Consider the following 26,085-nt stretch of genomic DNA (forward strand, 5'->3'; position numbering starts at 1 on the left):
TCATGGAGTCAAGTCAGTGGAATTTGCTAGTATTTGCACTGGAAATGCAAAATTGCTTAGTTTATTTGATAGGAACTCAATATGTGTATTCCAACTTATGTTCTTGTCCACATTTAGTCCTAGAAATTTGATTGCATCAACATCTTCCACAAGAAGATTGTTATGTCATGTTTTAAGTTCCACCCATTTTAAATATTTGGTTTTGAAATTTACCATATGGGTTTTGTAATGTTCAATTTCAATGTGTTTGACTGAAAGCAGCTTTATAGGGTAATCCAGTGTGCTCATGATAGCGCTCCAAATTTTCTCCTGCTTCATCATCTTCAACTAAAATAGAAGTATTGTCTGCAAACAGCACCAATTGAGATTTCTACATCTACATCTACATCCATACTCCGCAAGCCACCTGACGGTGTGTGGCGGAGGGTACCTTGAGTACCTCTATCAGTTCTCCCGTCTATTCCAGTCTCGTATTGTTAGTGGAAAGAAGGATTGTTGGTATGCCTCTGTGTGGGCTCTAATCTCTGATTTTATCCTCATGGTCTCTTCGCGAGATATACATAGGAGGGAGCAATATACTGCTTGACTCCTCGGTGAAGGTATGTTCTCGAAACTTCAACAAAAGCCCGTACCGAGCTACTGAGCGTCTCTCCTGCAGAGTCTTCCACTGGAGTTTATCGATCATCTCCATAACACTTTCACAATTACTAAATGACCCTGTAACGAAGCACGCTGCTCTCCGTTGGATCTTCTCTATCTCTTCTATCAACCCTATCTGGTACAGATCCCACACTGCTGAGCAGTATTCAAGCAGTGGGCGAACAAGCGTACTGTAACCTACTTCCTTTGTTTTCGGATTGCATTTCGTTAGGATTCTTCCAATGAATTTCAGTCTGGCATCTGCTTTACCGGCGATCAACTTTATATGATCATTCCATTTTAAATCACTCCTAATGAGTATTCCCAGATAATTTATTGGATTAACTGCTTCCACTTGCTGACCTGCTATATTGTAGCTAAATGATAAGGGATCTTTCTTTCTATGTATTCACAGCACATTACACTTGTCTACATTGAGATTCAATTGCCATTCCCTGCACCATGCGTCAATTCGCTGCAGATCCTCCTGCATTTCAGTACAATTCTCCATAGTTACAACCTCTCATACCACAGCACCATCCGCAAAAATCCTCAGTGAACTTCCGATGTCATCCACAAGGTCATTTATGTATATTGTGAATAGCAACGGTCCTACGACACTCCTCTGCGGCACACCTGAAATCAATCTTACTTCAGAAGACTTCTCTCCATTGAGAATGACATGCTGCATTCTGTTATCTAGGAACTCTTCAATCCAATCACACAATTGGTCTGATAGTCAATATGCTCTTACTTTGTTCATTAAACGACTGTGGGGAACTGTATCGAATGCCTTGCAGAAGTCAAGAAACATGGCATCTACCTGTGAACCTGTGTCTATGGCCCTCTGAGTCTCGTGGACGAATAGCGCGAGCTGGGTTTCACACAATCGTCTTTCTCGAAACCCATTCTGATTCCTACAGAGTAGATTTCTAGTCTCCAGAAAAGTCATTATACTCAAACATAATATGTGTTCCAAAATTCTACAACTGATTGACGTTAGAGATATAGGTCTATAGTTCTGCACATCTGTTCGATGTCCCTTCTTGAAAACGGGGATGACCTGTGCCCTTTTCCAATCCTTTGGAAAGCTACGCTCTTCTAGAGACCTACAGTACACCACTGCAAGAAGGGGGGGCAAGTTCCTTCGCGTACTCTGTGTAAAATCTAACTGGTATCCCATAAGGTCCAGCGGCCTTTCCTCTTTTGAGCGATTTTAATTGTTTCTCTATCCCTCTGTCATCTATTTTGATATCTACCATTTTGTCAACTGTGCGACAATCTAGAGAAGGAACTACAGTGCAGTCTTCCTCTGTGAAACTAGCTTTGGAAAAAGACATTTAGTATTTCGGCCTTTAGTCTGTCATCCTCTGTTTCAGTACCATTTTGGTCACAGAGTGTCTGGACATTTTGTTTTGATCCACCTACCGCTTTGACATAAGACCAAAATTTCTTAGGATTTTCTGCCAAGTCAGTACATAGAACTTTACTTTCGAATTCATTGAACGCCTCTCATATAGCCCTCCTCACACTACATTTCGCTTTGCATAATTTTTGTTTGTCCGCAAGGCTTTGGCTATGTTTATGTTTGCTGTGAAGTTCCCTTTGCTTCCGCAGCAGTTTTCTAACTCGGTTGTTGTACGACGATGGCTCTTTTCCATCTCTTATGATCTTGCTTAGCACATACTCATCTAACACGTATTGTACGATGGTTTTGAACTTTGTCCACTGATCCTCAACACTATCTGTACTTGAGACAAAACTTTTGTGTTGAGCCATCAGGTACTCTGAAATCTGCTTTTTGTCTCTTTTGCTAAACAGAAAAAATCTTCCTACCTTTTTTAATATTTCTGTTTAGGGCTGAAATCATCGATGCAGTAACTGCTTTATGATCGCTGATTCCCTGTTCTGCATTAACTGTTTCAAGTAGTTCGGGTCTGTTTGTCACCAGAAGGTCTAATATGTTATCGCCACGAGTCGGTTCTCTGCTTAACTGATCAAGGTAGTTTTCAGATAAAGCACTTCAAAAAATTTCACTGGATCCTTTGTCCCTGCCACCCATTATGAATTTTTGAGTCTCCCAGTCTATATTTCTAGTTTTGGGTAAGTTGTTTACATAGAGTAGGAACAGATTGTCCCTAAAATGAAGCCTTGAGGCACACCTTGTGATACTGGACTCAGTTTGGAATAACAATATTTATGTAATTTGTAGATAAGCAAGGTATGGTTTATGGAGTTAAAGCCTATTCTAAGCTCACAGAAGATACCTGCAATTTTGTTCCTCTGATTCAATGTGTGTCTTTTCAGTTAAGCTATTCACTGCATCCAGAGTATTTGTTTCTTGCTGTAACCTAGATTGGTTAGTTACAATAATATCATTTTTACAATAAAATTTTGGATCTGATCTGTGGCTACTTTCTCTAACTCTTTCAACAGGATTGAGAGAACGAAATTGGCCAATAATTTCCAACATCTTCCCTCAACTCTTTCTTGAACAGACTTCTGCATGCTTTAACACATCTGGAAAGCATCCCTGTTTTAAAGACTGGTTGATTATTTTAGATAGTGGAGGTGCTATTATGTGATACACCACTTTAATCACTTTAACCACCCAGCAGAGTTTTTTATTTTTAATAATATAATATTTTTAATATAACGTTTTTTTATATTTGATATAATATTTTTAATAATACAATATTCCTCATCTTTTATTGAGACTTACTTAAAATCTGTGAGATATTCAGCTTATTGGTGGGGTACAAAGGAATTAACTTTAATGTGATACTCAGCACTTCAACATCTGACATTGGTTTAAACACTCTGATATTTGAGCCTCTCTCACAAGAAGCTCTACATGTTTCACATCTCAAGAAAACTCCTCTCAAGAACTGTTATTCATGTTATTTATTCAAGTATAAGGGTCTATGTTCATTATTAATGGAAGGTAATAGGACTTTGTGGCCACCCTGCACTGTAAATGTTTCTGATAGTTATTCTTTCATAGCCTTGTGAGTTTCATTTTGACTCATATTTGTTGCTTTGAAGAAGCATTTCTTCCATTCAATGGTCACATTTTATGAATCAAAATTGAGTTTAAACACTGCTTATCATCAAGTGTTAAACATAATGAATATTAATTCAGTTTTATCTACATTTTTAAAATTTCTGCTACAGCAAAAGTAATTGCTAATTATTATGGATAATAAATTAATTGCAAATCTGACTGACAGACAATTATTTGAAAGAAATTGACAATGAGAACTGAAATTTACTTTAGAAATTATGATTGTGCCAAGTCATGTTATCTATTTAATGATGTTCCATCAACCAAAGATATGCGCCTGCCATGTTGCTCATGTGCATTCCACTACAGATCTGGTAGGGGTGTACAGTTCTCCAGTCACCTGGTGAGCTATGTATTTGGGAACGTTCAACATTATTTTTAAATATTTGCAGGGCATCTTAGCAGCTAAAATTTTTACAGGATCCTTGTATCAGTGTATTCTTCCTGTATAAAAAATTTCAGTATATGTTTTGACATGTCAGATCAGATCATTCCATTGTTAGACCATTTGCATTCCAGTGCAAAGGACCATACTTTTTGTTTATGGTTTAAAGCATACTTTTTTGTGAAAGGCATTTCAATCTTGCCATTTCTGCTGCCAAACATTGGTTCTCAAGCCAGTCATTTCAAATAAGTTTTCCCTATTATTCTGAATTTTACATGTGTTAGCACACATTTTACTGATAATTTTGGATCCTAATCTATTTAAATGAAGACTGTCATTATCCAAGCATTTATTGCTTAACAACTTCAAATTTATAAATTCAGCCACTAGATTGTTTTACTTTCTCTAGCAATGTGCATTGTAGCTGCTTCTGCGTGTTTTATAATGTTTATTGCTCACATTCATTTGGTTCTTGTCTTGGTGATACCCCATTTCTTAGAACCCAGCAAAGATTTTTCTTTATCTACCTACCAACCACATGTTTCACTAACTGTCCCAGATGGCACCATTTCTTTTCATTATAGTCACAATTTCTTCCTACACTAACTTCTTTTGTTGTCCATCCAGCTGTTGTTTTCATAACTCTTAAAATGACTCTGTGATATCATTGAAAATTGAACCCATGAATAGGCAATAATGCGAAATGGCATTAGAACTTAGTACCGAATTATTTTGAAATAAGCAGTACCCAAATTCTTTAACTAGTTTGGAGATATGGAATCAGGCATTAGTTGAACAGAAAGTACAAAATAAAGTTAAATTTGTCATTGCTACACCTGATTCTTTGAACAGAACTGTAGAAAATGGAATAGAATATACATGTTATAGCAAGTATAGTAAAGATTATGACTATTGAAAATGTCTGTATGAGAAATATTTGGGTTGTAGTAAATACATAAATAAGGAAGTGAATTTTGATTTCATCACATGTCAAAGTACTAGTAAAGATATCTGAAGGCATACTGAATTTGAACTCTGTGGCAGTAAGTGTGAGAATGCAGATCAAGATTTAAAGCAAGATTTAGGCAATAATGAGTTCACAAATAAAGATTTCAGTTTGAGATTCACTGGAGGTCAAGAAGTAGAACTATGACAGAAAATATCCATGTATATACTAATCCTTGGGTAACAGAAGAAATATTGAATTTAATTGATGAAAGGAGAAAATATAAAAATGCAGTAAGTGAAACGGGCAAAAAGGAATACAAACGTCTCAAAAATGAGATCGACAGGAAGTGCAAAATGGCTAAGCAGGGATGGCTAGAGGACAAATGTAAGGATGTAGAGGCCTATCTCACTAGGGGTAAGATAGATACCGCCTACAGGAAAATTAAAGAGACCTTTGGAGATAAGAGAATGACTTGTATGAATATCAAGAGCTCAGATGGAAACCCAGTTCTAAGCAAAGAAGGGAAAGCAGAAAGGTGGAAGGAGTATATAGAGGGTCTATACAAGGGCGATGTACTTGAGGACAATATTATGGAAATGGAAGAGGATGTAGATGAAGATGAAATGGGAGATATGATACTGCGTGAAGAGTTTGACAGAGCACTGAAAGACCTTAGTCGAAACAAGGCCCCCGGAGTAGACAATATTCCATTGGAACTACTGACGGCCGTGGGAGAGCCAGTCCTGACAAAACTCTACCATCTGGTGAGCAAGATGTATGAAACAGGCGAAATACCCTCAGACTTCAAGAAGAATATAATAATTCCAATCCCAAAGAAAGCAGGTGTTGACAGATGTGAAAATTACCGAACTATCAGCTTAATAAGTCACAGCTGCAAAATACTAACACGAATTCTTTACAGACGAATGGAAAAACTAGTAGAAGCCAACCTCGGGGAAGATCAGTTTGGATTCCGTAGAAACACTGGAACACGTGAGGCAATACTGACCTTACGACTTATCTTAGAAGAAAGATTAAGGAAAGGCAAACCTACGTTTCTAGCATTTGTAGACTTAGAGAAAGCTTTTGACAATGTTGACTGGAATACTCTCTTTCAAATTCTAAAGGTGGCAGGGGTAAAATACAGGGAGTGAAAGGCTATTTACAATTTGTACAGAAACCAGATGGCAGTTATAGGAGTCGAGGGACATGAAAGGGAAGCAGTGGTTGGGAAGGGAGTAAGACAGGGTTGTAGCCTCTCCCCGATGTTGTTCAATCTGTATATTGAGCAAGCAGTAAAGGAAACAAAAGAAAAATTCGGAGTAGGTATTAAAATTCATGGAGAAGAAATAAAAACTTTGAGGTTCGCCGATGACATTGTAATTCTGTCAGAGACAGCAAAGGACTTGGAAGAGCAGTTGAATGGAATGGACAGTGTCTTGAAAGGAGGATATAAGATGAACATCAACAAGAGCAAAACAAGGATAATGGAATGTAGTCTAATTAAGTCGGGTGATGCTGAGGGAATTAGATTAGGAAATGAGGCACTTAAAGTAGTAAAGGAGTTTTGCTATTTGGGGAGCAAAATAACTGATGATGGTCGAAGTAGAGAGGATATAAAATGTAGGCTGGCAATGGCAAGGAAAGCGTTTCTGAAGAAGAAAAATTTGTTAACATCCAGTATTGATTTAAATGTCAGGAAGTCATTTCTGAAAGTATTCGTATGGAGTGTAGCCATGTATGGAAGTGAAACATGGACGATAAATAGTTTGGACAAGAAGAGAATAGAAGCTTTCGAAATGTGGTGCTACAGAAGAATGCTGAAGATTAGATGGGTAGATCACATAACTAATGACGAAGTATTGAATAGGATTGGGGAGAAGAGAAGTTTGTGGCACAACTTGACCAGAAGAAGGGATCGGTTGGTAGGACATGTTCTGAGGCATCAAGGGATCACCAATTTAGTATTGGAGGGCAGCGTGGAGGGTAAAAATCGTAGAGGGAGACCAAGAGATGAATACACTAAGCAGATTCAGAAGGATGTAGGTTGCAGTAGGTACTGGGAGATGAAAAAGCTTGCACAGGATAGAGTAGCATGGAGAGCTGCATCAAACCAGTCTCAGGACTGAAGACCACAACAACAACATACTAATTTTAAGTTCTGTTGCAGTGAGTGTATGAGTATAAACAAATATATAGATGGATTATTAAGTTCTGAATACTCATTACAAAAACTGCCATGTCATTTATTGTTTAGCGAGAGAATAATGTATACTGACAGATGAGTCTGTACTGTATCTGGCATAGGATGTTACATACATGTACTGTACCTTAAGAGTGAGAATTATATTGTTTCATGGCTCAATGGGAAATAAGGATTTAAAATATACTTGTTTTTACAGTCCAAAGCCTGGTGGTGGTTATATGACTTCCATTGAGTGTACATACAATCACTGCAGATTAAGTGTTACTCACATAACGTACATTAGAATATAAAACAATTTTGTTTATTCTGTGAACAGATTATAGGAATTTATACAAATTTTATTACTGGAGTTGCTCACCTGAGGTGCATTTAGCCTTATCTTAACATCTATTAATGCTTATATGAGAACAACACAATTTTTTTGTTTTTTACATACTATAAAGAATGTTATTAGGTGCTCATTTGTCTGCACTAGCAGAAAGTATATGAGTAGTATTAAATGAAATCACTCAATCAGCAACAGAGCATAAGCTCAATATTGAAAAACTCTTTCACAAATGTCAAGGTATTACAGCATTTTAATTTAGTATTCATTTTATTCTAGATGAATACTGAAAAAATATCATACCTGCTTGAAGACGCATATTAGTGGTGTTTAAAACAACCTCTACATGGGCTTATGCATTACTGAAAATAGAAATGACACACAATTTTGTGATAAACTGAATCAAATTAACCAATAATAAGATACTGAAGCTAAGTATACCTAGGTAAATGGTATACAGAAGATGAGTTTGTCTGCAGCTCGTGATCTAGTGGCTAGCGTTGCTGCCTTTGGATCATGGTGTTCTGGGTTCGATTCCCAGCCTGGTTGGAGATTTGGTGTTTGTGTTATCCTCATCATTCCATCATCATTCATGAAAAGTGATGAGATGGTACAGTGTTCAGATTGGGAAAGTGTACGGGCATTGATGAGCACGAATTTGAGTACACCACAAACCAAACATCATCATCATCAGAAGATGAGTTTTGATGTGGTTGTATGTGGAATTTTCTACCTTTTCTTTCCTATCCTACAAAATGGATAGTTTTATATATCTTTTATAGGGCAAGTATCATTACTCAGGAAGTACAGCAGTATATATGAATATTATGCTTCCTATGCATACATACTTCCAACATCTTTTGTAGGGGAAGTATCATTACTCAGGAAGTACAGCAGTATATATGAATATTATGCTTCCTATGTATACATACTTCCAACAGTGTGGATATATACACAAATAATTTTTTGTATTACAGTACACACAAGAAGGACTTATATTTCGGTATGAAACACCCATTAACAATGTCAATCAAACGAGGGGTAGAGGAAGGGGGCTAGTACTACGCCCTAAGGCAGAAGGTGATATGCTAAGATGTACGTGAAAATAAAATAGCATTGACACAAACTGTTTTACTCATGCTACGGTAGATGACATTCATGTTATATCTGATAGAAGAGTGCCAATGACTTGTTATTCCTAATTATGTGTGATGAGAGTACACTCATGCATAAGAGATATGCATAAATGTTAGAAAATTATGATAGTTAATGATATGTTACATCTTTTAATGTAAAGTGGGAGCTATAAAGAAAAGGTTTTGTATTTTTAGACACACACACACACACACACACACACACACACACACACACACACACACACACACACACACATATGAGTGATAGCACTGGAAGAGATCATAAAAGAAGGGGTTAGGAAATAGCTGGATAAAGTCAATATCATACAGAGAAACTTCATCATTGGAAGTCATAAGGGTTAGAGTTAGAAGCTGTGCATACAATTTCAAATTGTTAAGTTGGGTGGACCCAATTTTATGTAGGTATTGGAGAGAGGAAGGATAGGTTAATCCAGAGAAGGGTAGGTCTATCCTTGGTCAGGTGAATCCATGACTTGTATCACTTCTTTTACGTATAGGGGTAAGGAAGAGACTCTTGCATCACAAAGATGATGATGTACGTAAACAGTATCTGTCTGGAGAATAAAGTGTAAATGCATTTTTTACAGCAGTAGGAAACAGCAATGTGACAGGTAGTCACACTAGTGAAATATTCTCCAAAACAGACAAAAGCAAATAGACTTGCCTGAGCAACAATGGGTTATTTTAATATCTGATATAAAATTGAAACTCTCAGCTGCTGACAGGTGTTGTTGACATACCTTGATGGGGACAGCTGAAAATGTGTGCCCCGATCAGGACTCGAACCCAGGATCTCCTGCTTAAACGGCAGGTGCTCTATCCATCTGAGTCACCAAGGACACCAATGAATAGCGTGACTGCAGGGACTTATCCCTTGAACACTTCCCGGGTTCGAGTCCCGGTAGGGGCACACATTTTCAGCTGTCCCCGTAGAGGTATGTCAATAACACCTGTCGTCAGCTGAGGGTTTCAATTAATTATCATCTACTCTAGAGAAGTTGCACAGTCATCAATGGTATCTGTTCTTTCGAGAGCAGTTACTACCTTCATATATAGTTAAATGGCTACCCAGCCATTGACATTTGTTTATGCGAGTGCGCACAGGTTTTCCCAAAATCTTACGGGAATCGTCAAATTAAGTGGGTGCGAGTAACGAGAGGATGGGCAAAGTATCTTTCAGGAACATTTCATATGTAGATTGTGGACAGTTGGGAATGTGGGTCAAATGGGAAGCGTGCAAGGGATAAGTCCCTGCAGTCGCGCTATTCATCTATGTCCTCGATGGCTCAAATCAAACAATGGAAAATCCAGGATGGAATGTAACAATACGAGAGAAGGAAAGTTGATACTCACCATATAGCAGAGATGCTAAGTCGCGATAGTCACAATAAAAAGATTCACACAATCATAGTTTTCGGCCATTAAGGCCTTTGTCAGCAGTAGACACACATACACACATGCACAAACACACTCACGCAAGCGCAACTTGCACACATGTCTGCAGTCTCAGAGAGCTGAAACTACACTGTGAGCAGCAGCTCCAGTGCATGATGGAAGTGGCAACTGGGTGGAGGTAAGGAGGAGGCTGGGGCGAAGAGGGGGTGGGATAGTATGGTGGGAGTGGCGGACAGTCAAGTATTGCAGTTTAGACAGAGGGCAGGAGAGAAGGTACGGGGGGGGGGGGGGGGGGGGGGGGGGTGTAAGTAGCGAAAAGGAGAGAAATAAAAATAAAAATAAAATGAATAAATTAAAAGACTGGGTGTGGCGGTGAAATGACAGCTGTGTAGTGCTGGAATGGGAACAGGGAGGGGGCTGGATGGGTGAGGACAGTGACTAATGAAGGTTGGGACCAGGAGGGTTATGGGAATCTAGGATGTATTGCAGGGGAAGTTCCCACCTGCACAATTCAGAAAAGCTGGTGTTGGTGTGAAGGATCCACATGGCACAGGATGTGAAGTAGTCGTTGAGATGAGGGGTATCATGTTTGGCAGCGTGTTCAGCTACAGGGTGGTCCAGTGGTTTTTTGGCCACAGTTTGTTGGTGGCCGTTCATGCGGACAGACAGCTTGTTGGTTGTCATGCCTACACAGAATGCAGCACAGTGGTTGCAGCTTAGCTTGTAAATCACACGACTGATTTCACAGGTAGCCTTGCCTTCCTGCATTGTTTGTGAGACATCAGATTGGCCATACTCACAAGGTATCTTGTAGACCTCAAGTGCCACATCTTTAACTGTTCTGAATAATTACTGGATTTTTGTTGGAGGAGTGAAGATCACTTTGATTTATTGACTTTTCACCAGGCAACTCATCTTGCCTGAGACATGGTCCACAGAATGGCAAAAAAAAAGTGAGTTTATTTTCCTGCTCTTCATGTATTTGGTCGACAATGTATCCATTGTTCCTTAAGACCTTGCTCAGATGTCTCAGTCCATGGGGCAGATTACTGGAGTCTGATATCAATCTTGTATGATGAACCAATTTAATAAAATAGTGTGCTTCTGTGCCATGTGATGATGGCCGACAGCATGCAAGTACAAACTGATATGCATAGGTTTTCTGTAACTGCTGTTTCTAAGACATCCATTTTGTTTGTGGTGGCCAAGGACACCAAGGAAGGCAAATGCATTGCCTTTTTCTACTTCCATGGTGAAGACGATGTTATTTTTAATACTGCTGAGGAAGCTCAAAAACTCATCAAGTTTTTAATGCCTATTGAGCCAGTTGGTGCTTCTCCCTTGTGTCAATGGTAATACTGCTGTAATTATGGATAGGGCAACACAGCCATAACTATGGATTATGTGAACTACTATGTGAGGATCTGTAATTTACCAGAAGCTCCCACCTGATCCAACATTGAGCATAAGAGAAAAGAGATCTGAGGTTCTTAAGCGCTTTTTGATAGAAGATAGTGTGGTTCAAAAACTTCTCTCTTGGACTCCTAGACCAACTACTGTCTATGATTTGTGGAAGATCCATAAAGATACATTAACTGAAATAAAAACTAATAAAGTACTTACCCAATCTCCTTGCTCCACATGTGGGTCACAATGAACATTGTATTAGGAACTCAAGTGATTTTATCAGCCAAATTAACCACCTTCAACTTAGTGAGGGTACCATAATGATCAGTACTGAAGTGGTGGCACTGCTTAAAAATGTGCCTAGTATCTCAATTCAGCGGTGGCAGTGGAGGGAGGATGTATGTTCTTTCTTAATAGATGTATGCTCTATTCCATTCTACTGCACACTGCAGGTGAGTACCTCATATCGTGGGGTCTTAGTGACCTGACTTTAGGAAAGCTAGGAGACATTCATGTACTTTTATGTTATTATTAATAGCTGTCATTATTATTATTATTATTATTATTATTATTATTATTATTATTATTATTAAGCAATAATATTATTTGTGTATGTCTCTTTTCAAGCTGTTTACAGCAAAAAATCATGTCTCTCTGTAATGAAAAAGGTATTTATGGTTCCAAATGCTAGAATTACTGTCCTGAAGTAAGTATTGACCAACCCAATTGCTCTTTGAGAATTTAACAATTTCATGAATACAATTTTTCCTCAACAGTTCAAACATTTTTTTCATTGTCAAAGCTAGATATAAGCAATGTGCTAAAAGACTCTGAACTACTACAACAGGAGAATCATCTTACATGTCATAAGTAAACATTTATCAGGCTACCATTTGATTTTTAGTAGCTAAAAGATTATTTTCACTTCAGATAGAAACTAGTAAGCATGTCAAAATCAAATCTCAATTTATTCTACTATGAACAACTTACACACCAGATACATGAATCTTACAAAATCTCATTAGAGTTCAAGTAAGACATGAAGTATGAATGTGAGAAAGTCTGACATAAACTAAGTGAAAGAAAATTGGTGAAAAAAATTAAATCTGTGTCATTACCTGTTGTGTAGATATCACATTTATACAGCTTGCTGTCATCATCTTTTTGTATAAAAAGTATGTTACAGCTGACTGTACTCTAACAGCAGTCCTAAAAGGAAGACAAAAATATTTATGAAGTCAAATAGTGCATGCTATCTCAACTATACTGGCACTAAAGCACTAAGGGATACACCCACTAAGTGCAAACTCAAATTCCTAAAACAGTGTTATAGCACTTTATCATTTTAACAATATAAACAGTACTAGTGGTCATTATTACTGACATTAAATGCTTCTTTTAAGGACACACTAAATAAATTATTTTTTAATAGTAGGAATGACTTACTTTGCAGCAATAATGTTCTTTTTCTAAGCTTTACACAATTTAATGTATTTATGTATGTAAGTCTGAAGCATCTGAGCAGCAAGATACATAGTTATTTTTAGATTGTATCACAAATAAATCACTAGATCAAATTCTCCATCACCTAATGAAAGAATTACATAACAAAAACTACAACAGAAAGAAGTTGCCAGAGTGTTTTTGATATGTGTATGATATGCAATAATAGTTAATACAAAAGCAAAAAGACAAACTAATGAAATAAATTGTGATGAAATGAGAAAAATTGCAAAAAAGAAGAAGAAGAAGAAGAAGAAGAAGAAAAGAAAGATAAAACTTTTCATGATATTGTAAGATATGAAACAGGAAAAGTAAATCTAGAAGTTGAAGAAATTGCTTAAAAGACTCATACTGAGATAATTATGGAGAGACCACAAGTTGGTGACATTGTGTATCTTTTTTCTATTATTAGCAGATAACAGCCTTGAAAAATTTTGTTAGTAATAAACCTACAACTCTAAAACAAGTTGGTAAAATTTTGCAAAATGCAACATCAGAAAGAGGTTTTTAGTGTTACTATCACATTTTCACACACTAAAAAGATGATATTAAAGCCTATTACAATTTAAAGATGTGAGAGAGTGGGCACACATATTCTAACATGTCTGAGAAAGAAGCCTTTCCACCATGCATCAGGAAATTGGAAACAGGATATCAACTAACCAAGAAACATATATCAGAAGAAATAAAGATCTGTTTATGCCAAAAACAAATACTGAAAGGTGAAAGGACTATAGGAGGGGAAACAAGGGAAACAAACCTGAAGAAAATGTTATAGAACTGAAACAGGAGATGGATGAAAACGAGATAGAAGAGATGATACTGTGATGCAAATTTGACAGAAAACAAACAGATCTAAGTCAGAATAAGACACCTGAACAGATGGCATTTCCTCAGAATTATTGGTATCCTTGGGAACGCCAGCTACAACAAAATTATCCCACCATGGGGAACCACAGTCTTACAAAACTTTTGAAAGAAATTTCCACCATTTGACTCTAAATTATTGTTCATTTATTTCTTGCCTTTTGTTACTGTAGCTCTTGCTTGACTCATTATACAACTTTGTGGAAGATAAATGAATAAAAATTTATAGTCAAATGGCAAAAATTTCTTTTGGGGTATGAAAGATATACTGTGTAATGGAGGTAAAACGTCCACAGACTTCAAGATGAATGTAACAATTCTAATTCCGAAGACGACAGTGCTAACAGGTGTGTATACTTCTGAACCAGCAGTTTAATAAGTCATGGCTGCAAAATGCTGTCATGAATTATTTACAGAAGAATAGAAAAACTGGTAGATGCCTATCTCAGGGAACATCTGTTTGGGTTCTTGAGAAATGCAGGAACATGCAAAGCAATGCTGATTATATGATTTATTTGTGGAAATATAGGTTGAATAAAATTATACATTTATAGCACTTGTAGATATAAAGAAAGCTTTTACAGTGTTGATTGGAATACAATCTTTGAAATTTCTGAAGGTAGCAGGACTAAAATACAGAAAGCAGAAGTTACCTACTACTTGTACAGAAATCAGACTGTAGTTATTAGAGTTCAAAGATATGTTAAGAAAGGTGTGAGACATGGTTGAAGTCTATCACCAACATTATACAATCTGCACATTGAGCAAACAGTACAGGAAACTAAATATAAATTTGGGAAAGGAATTAACGTTTGGGGAAAATCAATTAAAAATTGGAGGTTTGCTGATGACCCTGTAGTTGTGTCGGAGATGGCAAAAAAATTGGAAGAGCAGTGGAATGGAACAGACTGTGTCTTCAATAGAAGTTACAGCATAAATATCACCAAAAGTATTATGAAATGAAGTTAATTAATTATGGTGATGTAAGCGAATTAGATCAGGCAATAAGACGCTAAAAGTAATAAATGAATTTTGTATTTACCCAGCAAAATAACTGGCAATGTCTGACAAAGAGAGGATGTAAAATGCAGACTGACAACAACAAGAAATACTTCAGTAAAAGAAAAATTTGTTAACATCAAAAGTAAATTGAAGTTTTAGGAAGTCTCCTCTTACAGTGTTTGTCTGAAGTGTAGCCTTGTGTGGAATTGAAATCTAGAAAATAAGCTGTTCAGACAACAAGAAAACAGAAGCTGTTTTTGTTGTTTTGGGGTGTACAAACACTCAGTGGTGAGGCTATCAGTGCCCTTATACACTATGTGATCAAAAGTATCTGGGCACATGGCTGAAAATGTCTTACAAGTTTGTGGTGCCCTCCATCAGAAATGCCAGAATTCAATATGTTGTTGGCCCACCCTTAGCCCTGAAGACAGCTTCCACTCTCGCAGGCATACTTTCAATCAGGTGCTGGAAATGTTCTTGGGGAATGGCAGCCCATTCTTCACAGAGTGCTGCACTGAAGAGAGGCCTGGCATGAATTAGGTGTTCCAAAACATCCCAAAGATGTTCTACAGGATTCAGGTCAGGACTCTGGGCATGCCAGTTAATTACATGGATGTTATTGTCGTGTAACCACTCCACCACAGGCCGTGCATTATGAACAGGTGCTCAATTGAGTTGAAAGATGCAGTTGTCATCCCTGAAATGCTCTTGAACAGTGGGAAGCAAGGAGGTGCTTAAAACGTCAATGTAGGCCTGTGCTGTGATAGTGCCATGCAAAACACCAAGGGGTACAAGCCACCTCCATGAAAAAGATGACCACACCATAACACCACCGCCTCCGAATTTTACTGTTGGCACTACATACACTGGCAGGCGACGTTCACCGGGCATTCGCATTCCCCAAACCCTGCCATCAGATCACCACATTGTGTACCATGATTCATCACTCCACATAATGTTTATCCACTGTTCAATCATCCAATGTTTATGCTCCTTACACCAAGCGAGGCGTCGTTTGGCATTTTATGGAATGATGTGTGGCTTATGAGCGGCTGCTCGACCATGAAATCCAAGTTTTCTCACCTCCGATCTAACTGTCACAGTACTTGCAGTGGATCCTGATGCAGTTTGGAATTACTGTCTGATGGTCTGGATAGATGTCTGCCTATTACATTTTACTGCCCTCTTCAATGGTTGGCGGTCTCTTGTCAGTCAACAGATGAGGTCGACCTGTATGCTTTTTTGCTGTACATGTCCCCTCACATTTTCACTTCCCAATCACATCAGAAACGGTGGAGCTAGGGATGTTTAGGAGTGCAGAAATCTTGCATATAGAAGTATGACACAAGTGACACCCAATCACCTGACCATGTTTGAAGTCAGAGAGTTCCGTGGAGTGCTCCATTCTGTCTCACTTGTGTTGATCCGCACATTTACTCCATATTACATGATGTAAAACAAAGGAGAAATAATGGAAGGTAGTACACTTGAGAAGAAAACAGAATGAAAGTGACAGAGGAGCTAAAACAATGGCAGAGGGATATGCGACCAGCTGACAACCAACATAAACATGGATGAGCCAGTGACACTGTCAACACTAAAGAACATCTCCCTAAAATTTTTGGAAACAAGCTGGGCAAATTGCAAAACCTTAAAAGTCTCACCACATTCATTTGGACATCGCTTAAAATAGAGGGCAGATCTGCTGACAAATCTGTTGCTGCCCTCCGGTATGAAAATAAAACACAGTCTAGCAAAATGTGGCACACAGAGATCTGTATGACCCAAGTACCACACATTGGAGAGTCATCATGCTGGAGCAAGAAGCCATGTGTCAGAGGACTAAGGCCTATGTGAAGACAAGTAAGGAAAATTTCATTCCATCTTTGTGGCTGACAGGAGGTATTACACAGCTGCACAGTGGGATCTACTAGATGCACCTTATTATCTGTTACTTTCAGCCACTAGACTTCCCACAGATGCATTACTCGGTACCTAAACAGTGTGATGATAGCATGCAGGGCAATGGTGCACTAAAAAAACTGAGGATCAGAAAATGCCTCCTTGGCTGATACATCTGCCCTTTGTTCCCTGAATATCCATGTGGCATGGTACAATGCAGAAAGACACCTCCTTTCCCAGCTGTGGTAATTGGATGAGGGTGTCCTGGATATTCTGGACTACTTTATTTGCTGGGTATAAGCATTGTAAAGTGTGAAGGGCACTCAGAGAATTGGAACACGCAAGGGATTTAGCACTCATAGGACATCTTATTTGTTGCAGTGCCTGCAAGATCACATATAATTCAGCATCAAAGGCAGTAAACTCTCATGGCAGTCAGACCTTGAGGACTCCTTTAGGGGAAACAAGAGAGCAACCAACAAATTTACCATGTTTCAAATCATGTGTAAAGACAGCTGTATAGTTGTGGTACTAGTGCAATCTCTCCTGTGCCACACCAAATCTCAAATTTCTCTGGGCCTCTGCAGTAACCATAGTGGCAAGCAGCTAAAACACTGGATTTGAGGTTGTATGTGCTGGGCACCAAGTGACTCCAGCACACACTGTATGTGGATCACAAATGGCATTGTCGCTCATGGACGATTGGAGAAAGGTGTCCCAGAGGTGAATGAGCAACACTATGGTATGTATAGGAAGTTGGAGCTGTGAGGAACTTACATGCTTGACACACCTTGAGGAGCTTCAATCTAATGGTACACAGCAGTTCTCCAGCCTCAGCACAGAGTCTGGATATGGGATTGATCCCGTAAGCAATGGTGGCCAGCTTATTCCCCTCATGGTGGATAGCATCAACAATCTTCAGGTAAGAAAGCTTCACTGATGCATACACTGTGCACCCTAAGTCTAGCCTTGAATGCATGAAAGCTCTATAAAATAGGAGCAGATATGCCCTGTCTGCTCCCCAATACCTGTGGCTGAGGCACTTTATGATATTAGAGCCTTCTGGGTTCTGGCTTTCAGATCTCCAGGTGAAGTAATCATGACAGTTTGGAGTCAAAAATGAGACTGAGAAACCTCACTGATTCTTGAAAATATAGAATGGTACCCCTCACATGCAAGTTAGGTAAATTAAAAACATGATGAGAATGATTAAAATGAACACTCAGACACACTTATCTGCAGAAAACAAAATCTGTCTTTGCAGCCCACTCCTCTAACCTTCACAAAGTAAGTTGCAAGCAATGTCATTTTTGTAACACCAGAGGAAGAGAAACAGAAAATATCAAATTCATCCACAAATCACAAACATTGTATGGGACTCTGTACTGTACACATGATACTGATTAATGCTACGGCAAAGAGGGACATCATTCTCCTGCTCAAAATAAGTTGACAGCATGTCGTCCACACATGGCCTAAAAGAACTTCAGTTTCAGGCAATGCTGATTCCAGCTCCCACACAGAGATAGGGCAGTTGTAAGACCCAGAATAGTGGGATCTTAAGTCTTACTTGCCCCTATCTGAAGTTGCATGGTAGTGGCAAAATGCAAGATCCTGGCTAGCATTGGCAGTAATTATTGCAAAATGCTCTGCAGTTGTCTGAGCAATCTCTCCGGGACACCTCTTTTTCAGTGCTGTTGCTAGGGCAAATGACTGCATGTACTGGAAATCATATGGATGGCTTCCCACACTTTTGTAGAACAACTGAAACAGCTGAAAAAGTCCAGGAATGTTTTCCATGACCTTTCCTTGCTCTCCTTAATTACATGTCGTGTCTTGGCTCTTGTGACTCGAAAGGCTGTGGTATAGTCTGCTGCTGGCAGTATTCGAACCACTGAAGAGCCACATGCCTGTCACTGATTGTTAAATGGTAGTCACCAGTCCACCAAGGCACAAGTTGCCTAAGATGACTTGAAGAGTTTGAGATGGATAAGTCAGCAGCTTGTTGGATCACTCAAGTGATGTTGTCCACTCACTCCTGGACACTGTCATGGTGTTCCACCACAGCCATCTGGCTGAACAGCATCCACTTAGCACTGTTGACCAACTATTTTGGTGGCTTTCATTCAAGCATTCCTCCTTCCTGTAGTGGATCCACAGATGGAAGTGGTCACTAAAATGAAGATCATCAGTCACTTCCCACTGCGCTGAGTCTGCAATGGCTGGAGAGCAGATAGGAAGGTCAGTGACTGAGGATGACATAGTGGCAGTTAAGAAATGAGTGGGACCCCTGTGTTGAGTTTGCACATCTCCTGAGACATCATGAGATTCTTCAAAGCTTGTCTCCTGGAGCAAGTATAGTTTGAGCTGCAAAACACATTATGGGCATTGAAATCACTCAGCAGGAGAAATGGTTGGGGGAGTTGTTCAATAAGGCCTGCGACAACCTCAGAGTCTATCATATGCTGTGGAGGTAAGTACAGGGAGCAGATAATGATATTGTGACCAATATGAATTATTACAGTTACTGTTTGTAGGCCAGTAACCAGTAAGGTGAGAGCAGAGGAGTCGAGTTTCTTATTGACACACAAGCAACCTCTCTCTCGGCTCTTTCCCCAGTCAGGTCATCTTTTCGGTGGAGCGTATAGCCCTGTGGCCCAGGGCACAGTCAAGAGACAGTCCACATTCTCTGTGACACATAACGTTCCACCACTATGCAACACAGTGGTTGCTGAAGCCTGCCCAGAACTTACAGTAACAGAGGACTGGGAGTGCTTACCAGCCCCAGCTAAGGAACCCTGGGGGTGCAGAAATGAAACAGTCTGAAAAGTTTTAAGAGAAGGTATCTGATATTTTAGCATTAAGTCAGCATTTGTTTACCTGAATACCTCAGCTAAAGCTCTATCATTTTTGTAGAGGTGGGTCAGTCTATACTTTTGTACGGTCACTTAGGTTAATTGGCTGAGTCTGTGATTGGCAGTGACATCTGCAACAAACTCAAGTTTATTTTTCTAAATTTTGTGAGTCTTCAGAGACATCAGGGATCTAGTTGCTATGGCAGTTTTTGGGGTGGGAAGGGGAGGGAGGGGAGGGGAGGAAGGATGTTGGCAGTTTTTACACCAGCAGGAATTCAGAACCACTTCTTTGGGCCCATGGTCATGAAGCTTGTAAATCAACAAACATCACTATCTTCTGGTCCTATAGCCCAGTGAGGTATCTTGAGGTGAGGGAGTAAGGAATATGCCTTTGAAGTCTCTCTTCTGTCCTTTTTTGGCTTTAATCTTCCCAGATTTCTTTCTTTTTATGGCATATTGTCTGTTACTCTCAAGGAGGAAGCCATACACATGGCCAGCTGATATGACTCATATTTGGGAGGTTGCTTGTGTACAGCCTAAAATAAAAGACTCTAAGACATTTTGCTCAAAAACCTTATTTTTAAGAAAAGCACCCTTACATTTCATGGCATGCAGTAGACTCAAAATTGATGGTATTGATAGATAATGGAAAACTGAGTATTTTTCATCATTGAATATGTGGCCTGCAAATGTTTATTTTCCTAGAAATCAATGAAAGAAACTTTTTTGACTTCAGCTTACATATCCGCAGGTGTGGCAGGGAGCCTTAGGGGTGGCAGGGAGCTTCAGTAGGAGTGAAGGGTGAAATTAGTCAGAGAGGGAAGAGGGAGGCGGGATGGGGGATGGGGGATGGTGGATGAGGGATGGAGGAAGGGGATGGGGGATGAGTGGGGGAGGGGGGATGGGGTGAGAGAGATAAAGATGGCCAATATTAGTCTATCATAAAATTACTATTATCTAGTTAAGAATGTAAGTGAAAAGTTAGGGGAAGTACAATGCAATTTGAATGACAAAGTATCCTGGTGGTCACATTTGTTTGAAACTAAATGCCACACAGTGGTATTGTGACATTCAAACTATGGAATGACACAATCCTTAATGACACAATTCCAGAATGATGATGCTGGGGATAAAATTTCTCTTTTCATAAATCATGCAATGTCCTGTATTCAGATAGTGTTCCACAATTGCCAACTTTTCCATTTGATGAAGGCATGTATGGCACTGATGTTCATCACAGCATTCTTGTACTGTGCAATGTGTCTGACTTGGAGTTGATAGTATTTAGTCATTTGATAAACCTAGTGTGGAATTTGCACAACATGATCTGGCAGCAAACCCGTGAAGACTATTTACAATATATCTGCTGGGAAAGCTTGAAGAGTCACATTCAGTAGCTTTACAGGGAGGAGATGGTGAAGAACATATGTGAGTTTGACAAGTTATGTCGCAAAAGAGGTAGATTGTTAAGCAGCCTTGCATTTTTACTGAGATGTCATGACAAGCAAACCATCCCTATGTTTGCTAAATTTAAACATTATATAAATTCTGCAGCTGCCATCAGAATTAAATGACAGGTGAGTGCAGCACTTTTGAGAGAATGGGTGCACTATACACATCAGGAATTGTGCTTGGTGTCCAGACAATTACTAACGCTCCATCTGAAGATTCAGTGAGCCTTTCAGTGGTATCCTGGAACTGTGTAGACAGTGCCACTTGAGCAGTGGCTGACTGGACTGAATGACAAGCTAAGGTTCGTCAAATGACTAAATACGATAGACTCAAAGCCCAAATGCAAGAAGACATACCATGTTTAATCTCATGGAGAAGACTTTGACACCAGGGACCATTCCCATCCAAGATATGATTAGTGGAATAGAGTAGGCTGTTTTGAAACTTCCCAAGGATGCTGCCAAAGAGATTAGGCATGAGACATGCCACATCTTAAGCTTCCCCTACGAGGTCCAGTTTTAACATCACCTCAGCTGAAAGAAATACTCCACGAGAATTGAGAGGAGACAAAGACATCATCATCTTACATGCTGACAAAGGAAATGCTACTGTGCTTATCTCACATACAGAACATAACAGAAAGATATACAAACTGCTCAATGATCCTGCATATAGTAAATTAAAAAGTGATCTGACGGGTAGGTTTTAGAGAAAAACTTTGGAACTCATCAGGAAGAGCTTGAGTCCAGTGCAAGTCACTAATGGTTTGCATCAGCGGACTGCAGTTCCTCCTAGGCTCTACCGCCTACCCTAGATCCATCAGAATGGGGTGCCTCTCCATCCCATTGTAAGTAACATAGGAGCACCTACTTATTTTGTTGCCAAATATGTGATATCACTGTTGGGACCTCTCGTAGGCAAGTGCAACCATCATATTCGAAACTCTGAAGGTTTCATAGGCCACCTGAAAACTCTTAGATTACAATCATCAGATCTTTTAGTAAGTTTCGATGCTGTGTCTTTTTTATTTACAAAGGCGCCCTTCCATGACTCTTTGGAGCTCATTAGCAACAAGTTTGAGGATGACATAGTAGTATTATTTAAACACGTGGCTTACTTCAACATATTTCTTATTTCATGACAAATATTTTTAAAAAGTGGACAGGGCCACCATGGGAGGCCCTCTGTCTCCTGTGGCGGCCAATTATTTTATTGGAGACTTTGAAGAAAAAGTACTACCGTTAGCCACTCTCAAATCTTCTTGTTTTCTGTGGTATGTGGATGATACATTTGTCGTGTGGCCACATGGACTTGATACTCTACCTACATTTCTTCAGCATCTAAATTCAGCCCATCCAAATATAAACTTCACAACAGAAGTGGAAAAGATGGTATTTTATCTTTTCTTGATGTTTTGGTACAAAGGAAAGCAGACGGAACCTTGGACACAGCATCTACCGCAAGCCAACGCACACAGATCTATACCTGCAGGCCACAAGCTGCCAATGATCTTGCCCTGAGGAAATATGGTGTGTACAAGATTCCTTGTCAATGTGGGGCAGTGTATATAGGCCAGACATGCTGCACTATACAAGAACACTGCAGTGAACTTAGCATCATACATGCCTCCGTCAAGCGGTAAAGTCGGCAATTGTGGAACACTGTCTGAATACATGACATTGCATGATTTATGAAAAGATGGAAATTTTATTCCTGACATCATCTTTCTGGAATTGTAACATACAGCCAATAATCTCATCAACAGGGATGCAGGATTTCAACTGAACACAGCCTGGAACCCTGCAGTGGTTGCTATTAAATCACGACGCGAAAATCAAGACTCTCCGATAACAGACCCGTCACAACATTGGTCTAGTTCCATCTTTGGTGAGTAACATCTGGCCACACTGTTAGCAAATGCAGCATACTGTGGACCCGCAAGAGAGCCGTTCTGCGATTTTCAGCAGAGGATATTTGAATATGGCACCATCTATCTGTAAATCATTGCGCATGTGTGATTTCCATGCCTGAGCATTCTTTGTGGGCATGTTCTATTAATGGGGCATCAGTGTGCAGATACCATCAGTCATACCTAGCCAATAACAAGGTTGAACCAGCTGAAGATGTTGGATAGTTGCTCCGAGGAAATATTGTGGAATTTGCACATTGTGATACAGTGGCAAACCCTTGAATAGTATTTACAACAAATCCACCAGGAAAGCTTAAACATTTATTATTTATAACTGTGTTACAAGTGATTACAGACAAGTTAAGGGAACATGTGGAACACCAACAAAAGGATATTGACATCAGTTACACAGTGAGACAACTTGGTGATGCAGTTACTGCACATGTTCACTGATGAGCCAGAACATTATCATCATCTACTTAATAGCTGCTATGTCCACCTTTGACATGGATAACAGTGGCGATGTGTTGTGGCATGGAAGTAGTGAGGCCACGGTACATTGCTGGAGGGAGTTGGCACCACAGCTGCACACACAAGTCATGTAATTCCCATAAACTCCGGGGGCGGGGGTCAAAAAGCTCTGACACTGTGTTCAGTCCCACCGCAGCAGACGTGTTCAATTGGATTCAGATCTGGAAAGTTGGGGGGCCAGTACATCAATTAGAACTCACCACTGTGTTCCTTGAACCAATTCAACACACTTATGGCCTTGTGACGTGGTGCATTATCCTACTGCCATGGGAAAACATGATCATCATGAAGGGTTGTATGTAGCCCGTAACCAGTGTACAATACTCCTTGCCCATCATGGTGTTCTGCACAATCTCCAATGACCCATGGATGCCCATGTGAGTGTTTCCCAGAGCATAATGGTGCCACCACTGGCTTCTTGCTGTCCAGCAGTACTGACAAGGAGCTGTTCCCTACAACCCCCCTCCCATTGGTATGATGAAGAAGGTATTGGGATTCATGAGACCGTGATACACTCTGCCACTGTGCCAATGTCTTGTGCCAATGGTCACCTGGTCATTTCAGTCATAGTCATGGTGTTAACATTGGCACAAGTATGGGTCATCGTCTGTGGAGACCCAGTGTTTGGAGTGTTTGGTGCACTGCGTGTTCAGGCACACTTGTTCTCTGCCCAGCATTAAAGTCTTAGATTAGTTCCATCACAGTTTGCCTCCTGTCCTGTTTTACCAGATTGCCCAGCCTACGGTGTCTGACATCTGTAATTAGGGGTGGCCGCCTAACCCCACAACGTCTGTATGTGGTTTCACCTTTGTTTCTCTACATGTTGTAGACATTCACCACAGCACTCCTTAAACACCTGACAAGTCATTCAGTTTCTGAAATGCTCATTATGAGCCTATGGGGCATCACAATCTGCATGTGGTCCAGCTCATGTAGATCACGTGTCTTCCTCATTCTACACACACACACACACACACACACACACACACACACACACACAACACACACACACACACAGCACGTTCACTGATACTACATGCACCATGTGTGTGTATGACTAGTAGCCATTTCTTGCCAGGTGATGCTATCACCTACATCAGGTTTATATCAATCTACTATTGATATAAACCTGTCAGTGGTCATAATGTTCTGATTGATCAGCATAAATTATTAAACATCTTCATCTTCTCTTCAGCTATAGGCAGGAATTGCCTGTTACGGTACCCATCTCTGTCAGGATCTTCCTCTGTCTCTTCTCCCATGGCACTTATAATTTCTTGCCTTTAAGGGAAGTCTCTCACTCTCCATTCTGTGTAGATGTTCATTCCATTTTCTTCTGTAATCTTGAATTTTATCATTGAGGCTAAAGATTTGTAGTTCTTCTCTAATATCTTGATTTCTTAGCTTTTCTTCTCTTATGCAACCTATAACACGTCTAAGGAATTTCACTTCTCGTGCCTGAATCTGGCTTTCTTGCTTTATGGTAATCATCCAGGTCTCGCTTCCATAGAGCAGTGTGGGAACTGTAACAGTTTTGTAAAATTTAATTGAATATCTTTCCTGGTTTTGTTTTTTAGGTTTCTGTTAATTGTTCCACATACCCAGCTGAATTTACTAAGCTTAATTTCAATTTAAATTGTAAGACATTTCCAGGGGCAGATGTGGACTCTGACCAAAATCTATTGGTTATGAACTGCAGATTAAAACTGAAGAAACTGCTAAAAGGTGGGAATTTAAGGAGACCTGGATAAACTGACTAAACCAGAGATTGTACAGAGTTTCAGGGAGAGCATAAGGGAACAATTGACAGGAATGGGGGAAAGAAATACAATAGAAGAAGAATAGGTAGCTTTGAGAGATGAAGTAGTGAAGGCAGCAGAGGACCTAGTAGGTAAAAAGACAAGGGCTAGTAGAAATCCTTGGGTAACAGAAGAGATACTGAATTTAATTGATGAAAGGAGAAAATATAAAAATGCAGTAAATGAAGCAGGCAAAAAGGAATACAAATGTCTCAAAAACAAGATCAACAGGAAGTGCAAAATGGCTAAGCAGGGATGGCTAGAGGACAAATGTAAGGATGTAGAGGGTTATCTCACTAGGGGTAAGATAGATACTGCCTACAGTAAAATTAAAGAGACCTTTGGAGAAAAGAGAACCACTTGCATGAATATCAAGAGCTCAGATGGAAACCCAGTTCTAAGCAAAGAAGGGAAAGCAGAAAGGTGGAAGGAGTATATAGAGGGTCTATACAAGGGAGATGTACTTGAGGAGAATATTATGGAAATGGAAGAGGATGTAGATGAAGATGAAATGGGAGATATGATACTGCATGAAGAGTTTGACAGAGCACTGAAAAACCTGAGTCGAAACAAGGCCCCAAGAGTAGACAACATTCCATTAGAACTACTTACAGCCTTGGGAGAGCCAGTCCTGACAAAACTCTACCATCTGGGAAACAAGATATATGAGACAGGCAAAATACCCTTAGACTTCAAGAAGAATATAATAATTCCGATCCCAAAGAAAGCAGGTGTTGA

At 39.6% G+C, this 26,085-nt stretch overlaps 1 protein-coding gene across 1 annotated transcript in view; it reads right to left on the minus strand.

The window, feature by feature from the left end:
- The window catches only part of LOC126455676 (ATP-binding cassette sub-family C member 12-like), a 518,625-nt gene that overhangs the window by 404,920 nt on the left and 87,620 nt on the right, over window positions 1–26,085 (minus strand). The window contains exon 7 of the mRNA XM_050091443.1: window positions 12,646–12,736. Within this exon, the coding sequence (XP_049947400.1) occupies window positions 12,646–12,736 (91 nt within the window). The remainder of the gene's footprint in view (window positions 1–12,645; window positions 12,737–26,085) is intronic.

This window comes from Schistocerca serialis, chromosome 2, assembly GCF_023864345.2.
Source record: "Schistocerca serialis cubense isolate TAMUIC-IGC-003099 chromosome 2, iqSchSeri2.2, whole genome shotgun sequence".
Taxonomy (NCBI): Eukaryota; Metazoa; Arthropoda; class Insecta; order Orthoptera; family Acrididae; genus Schistocerca; species Schistocerca serialis.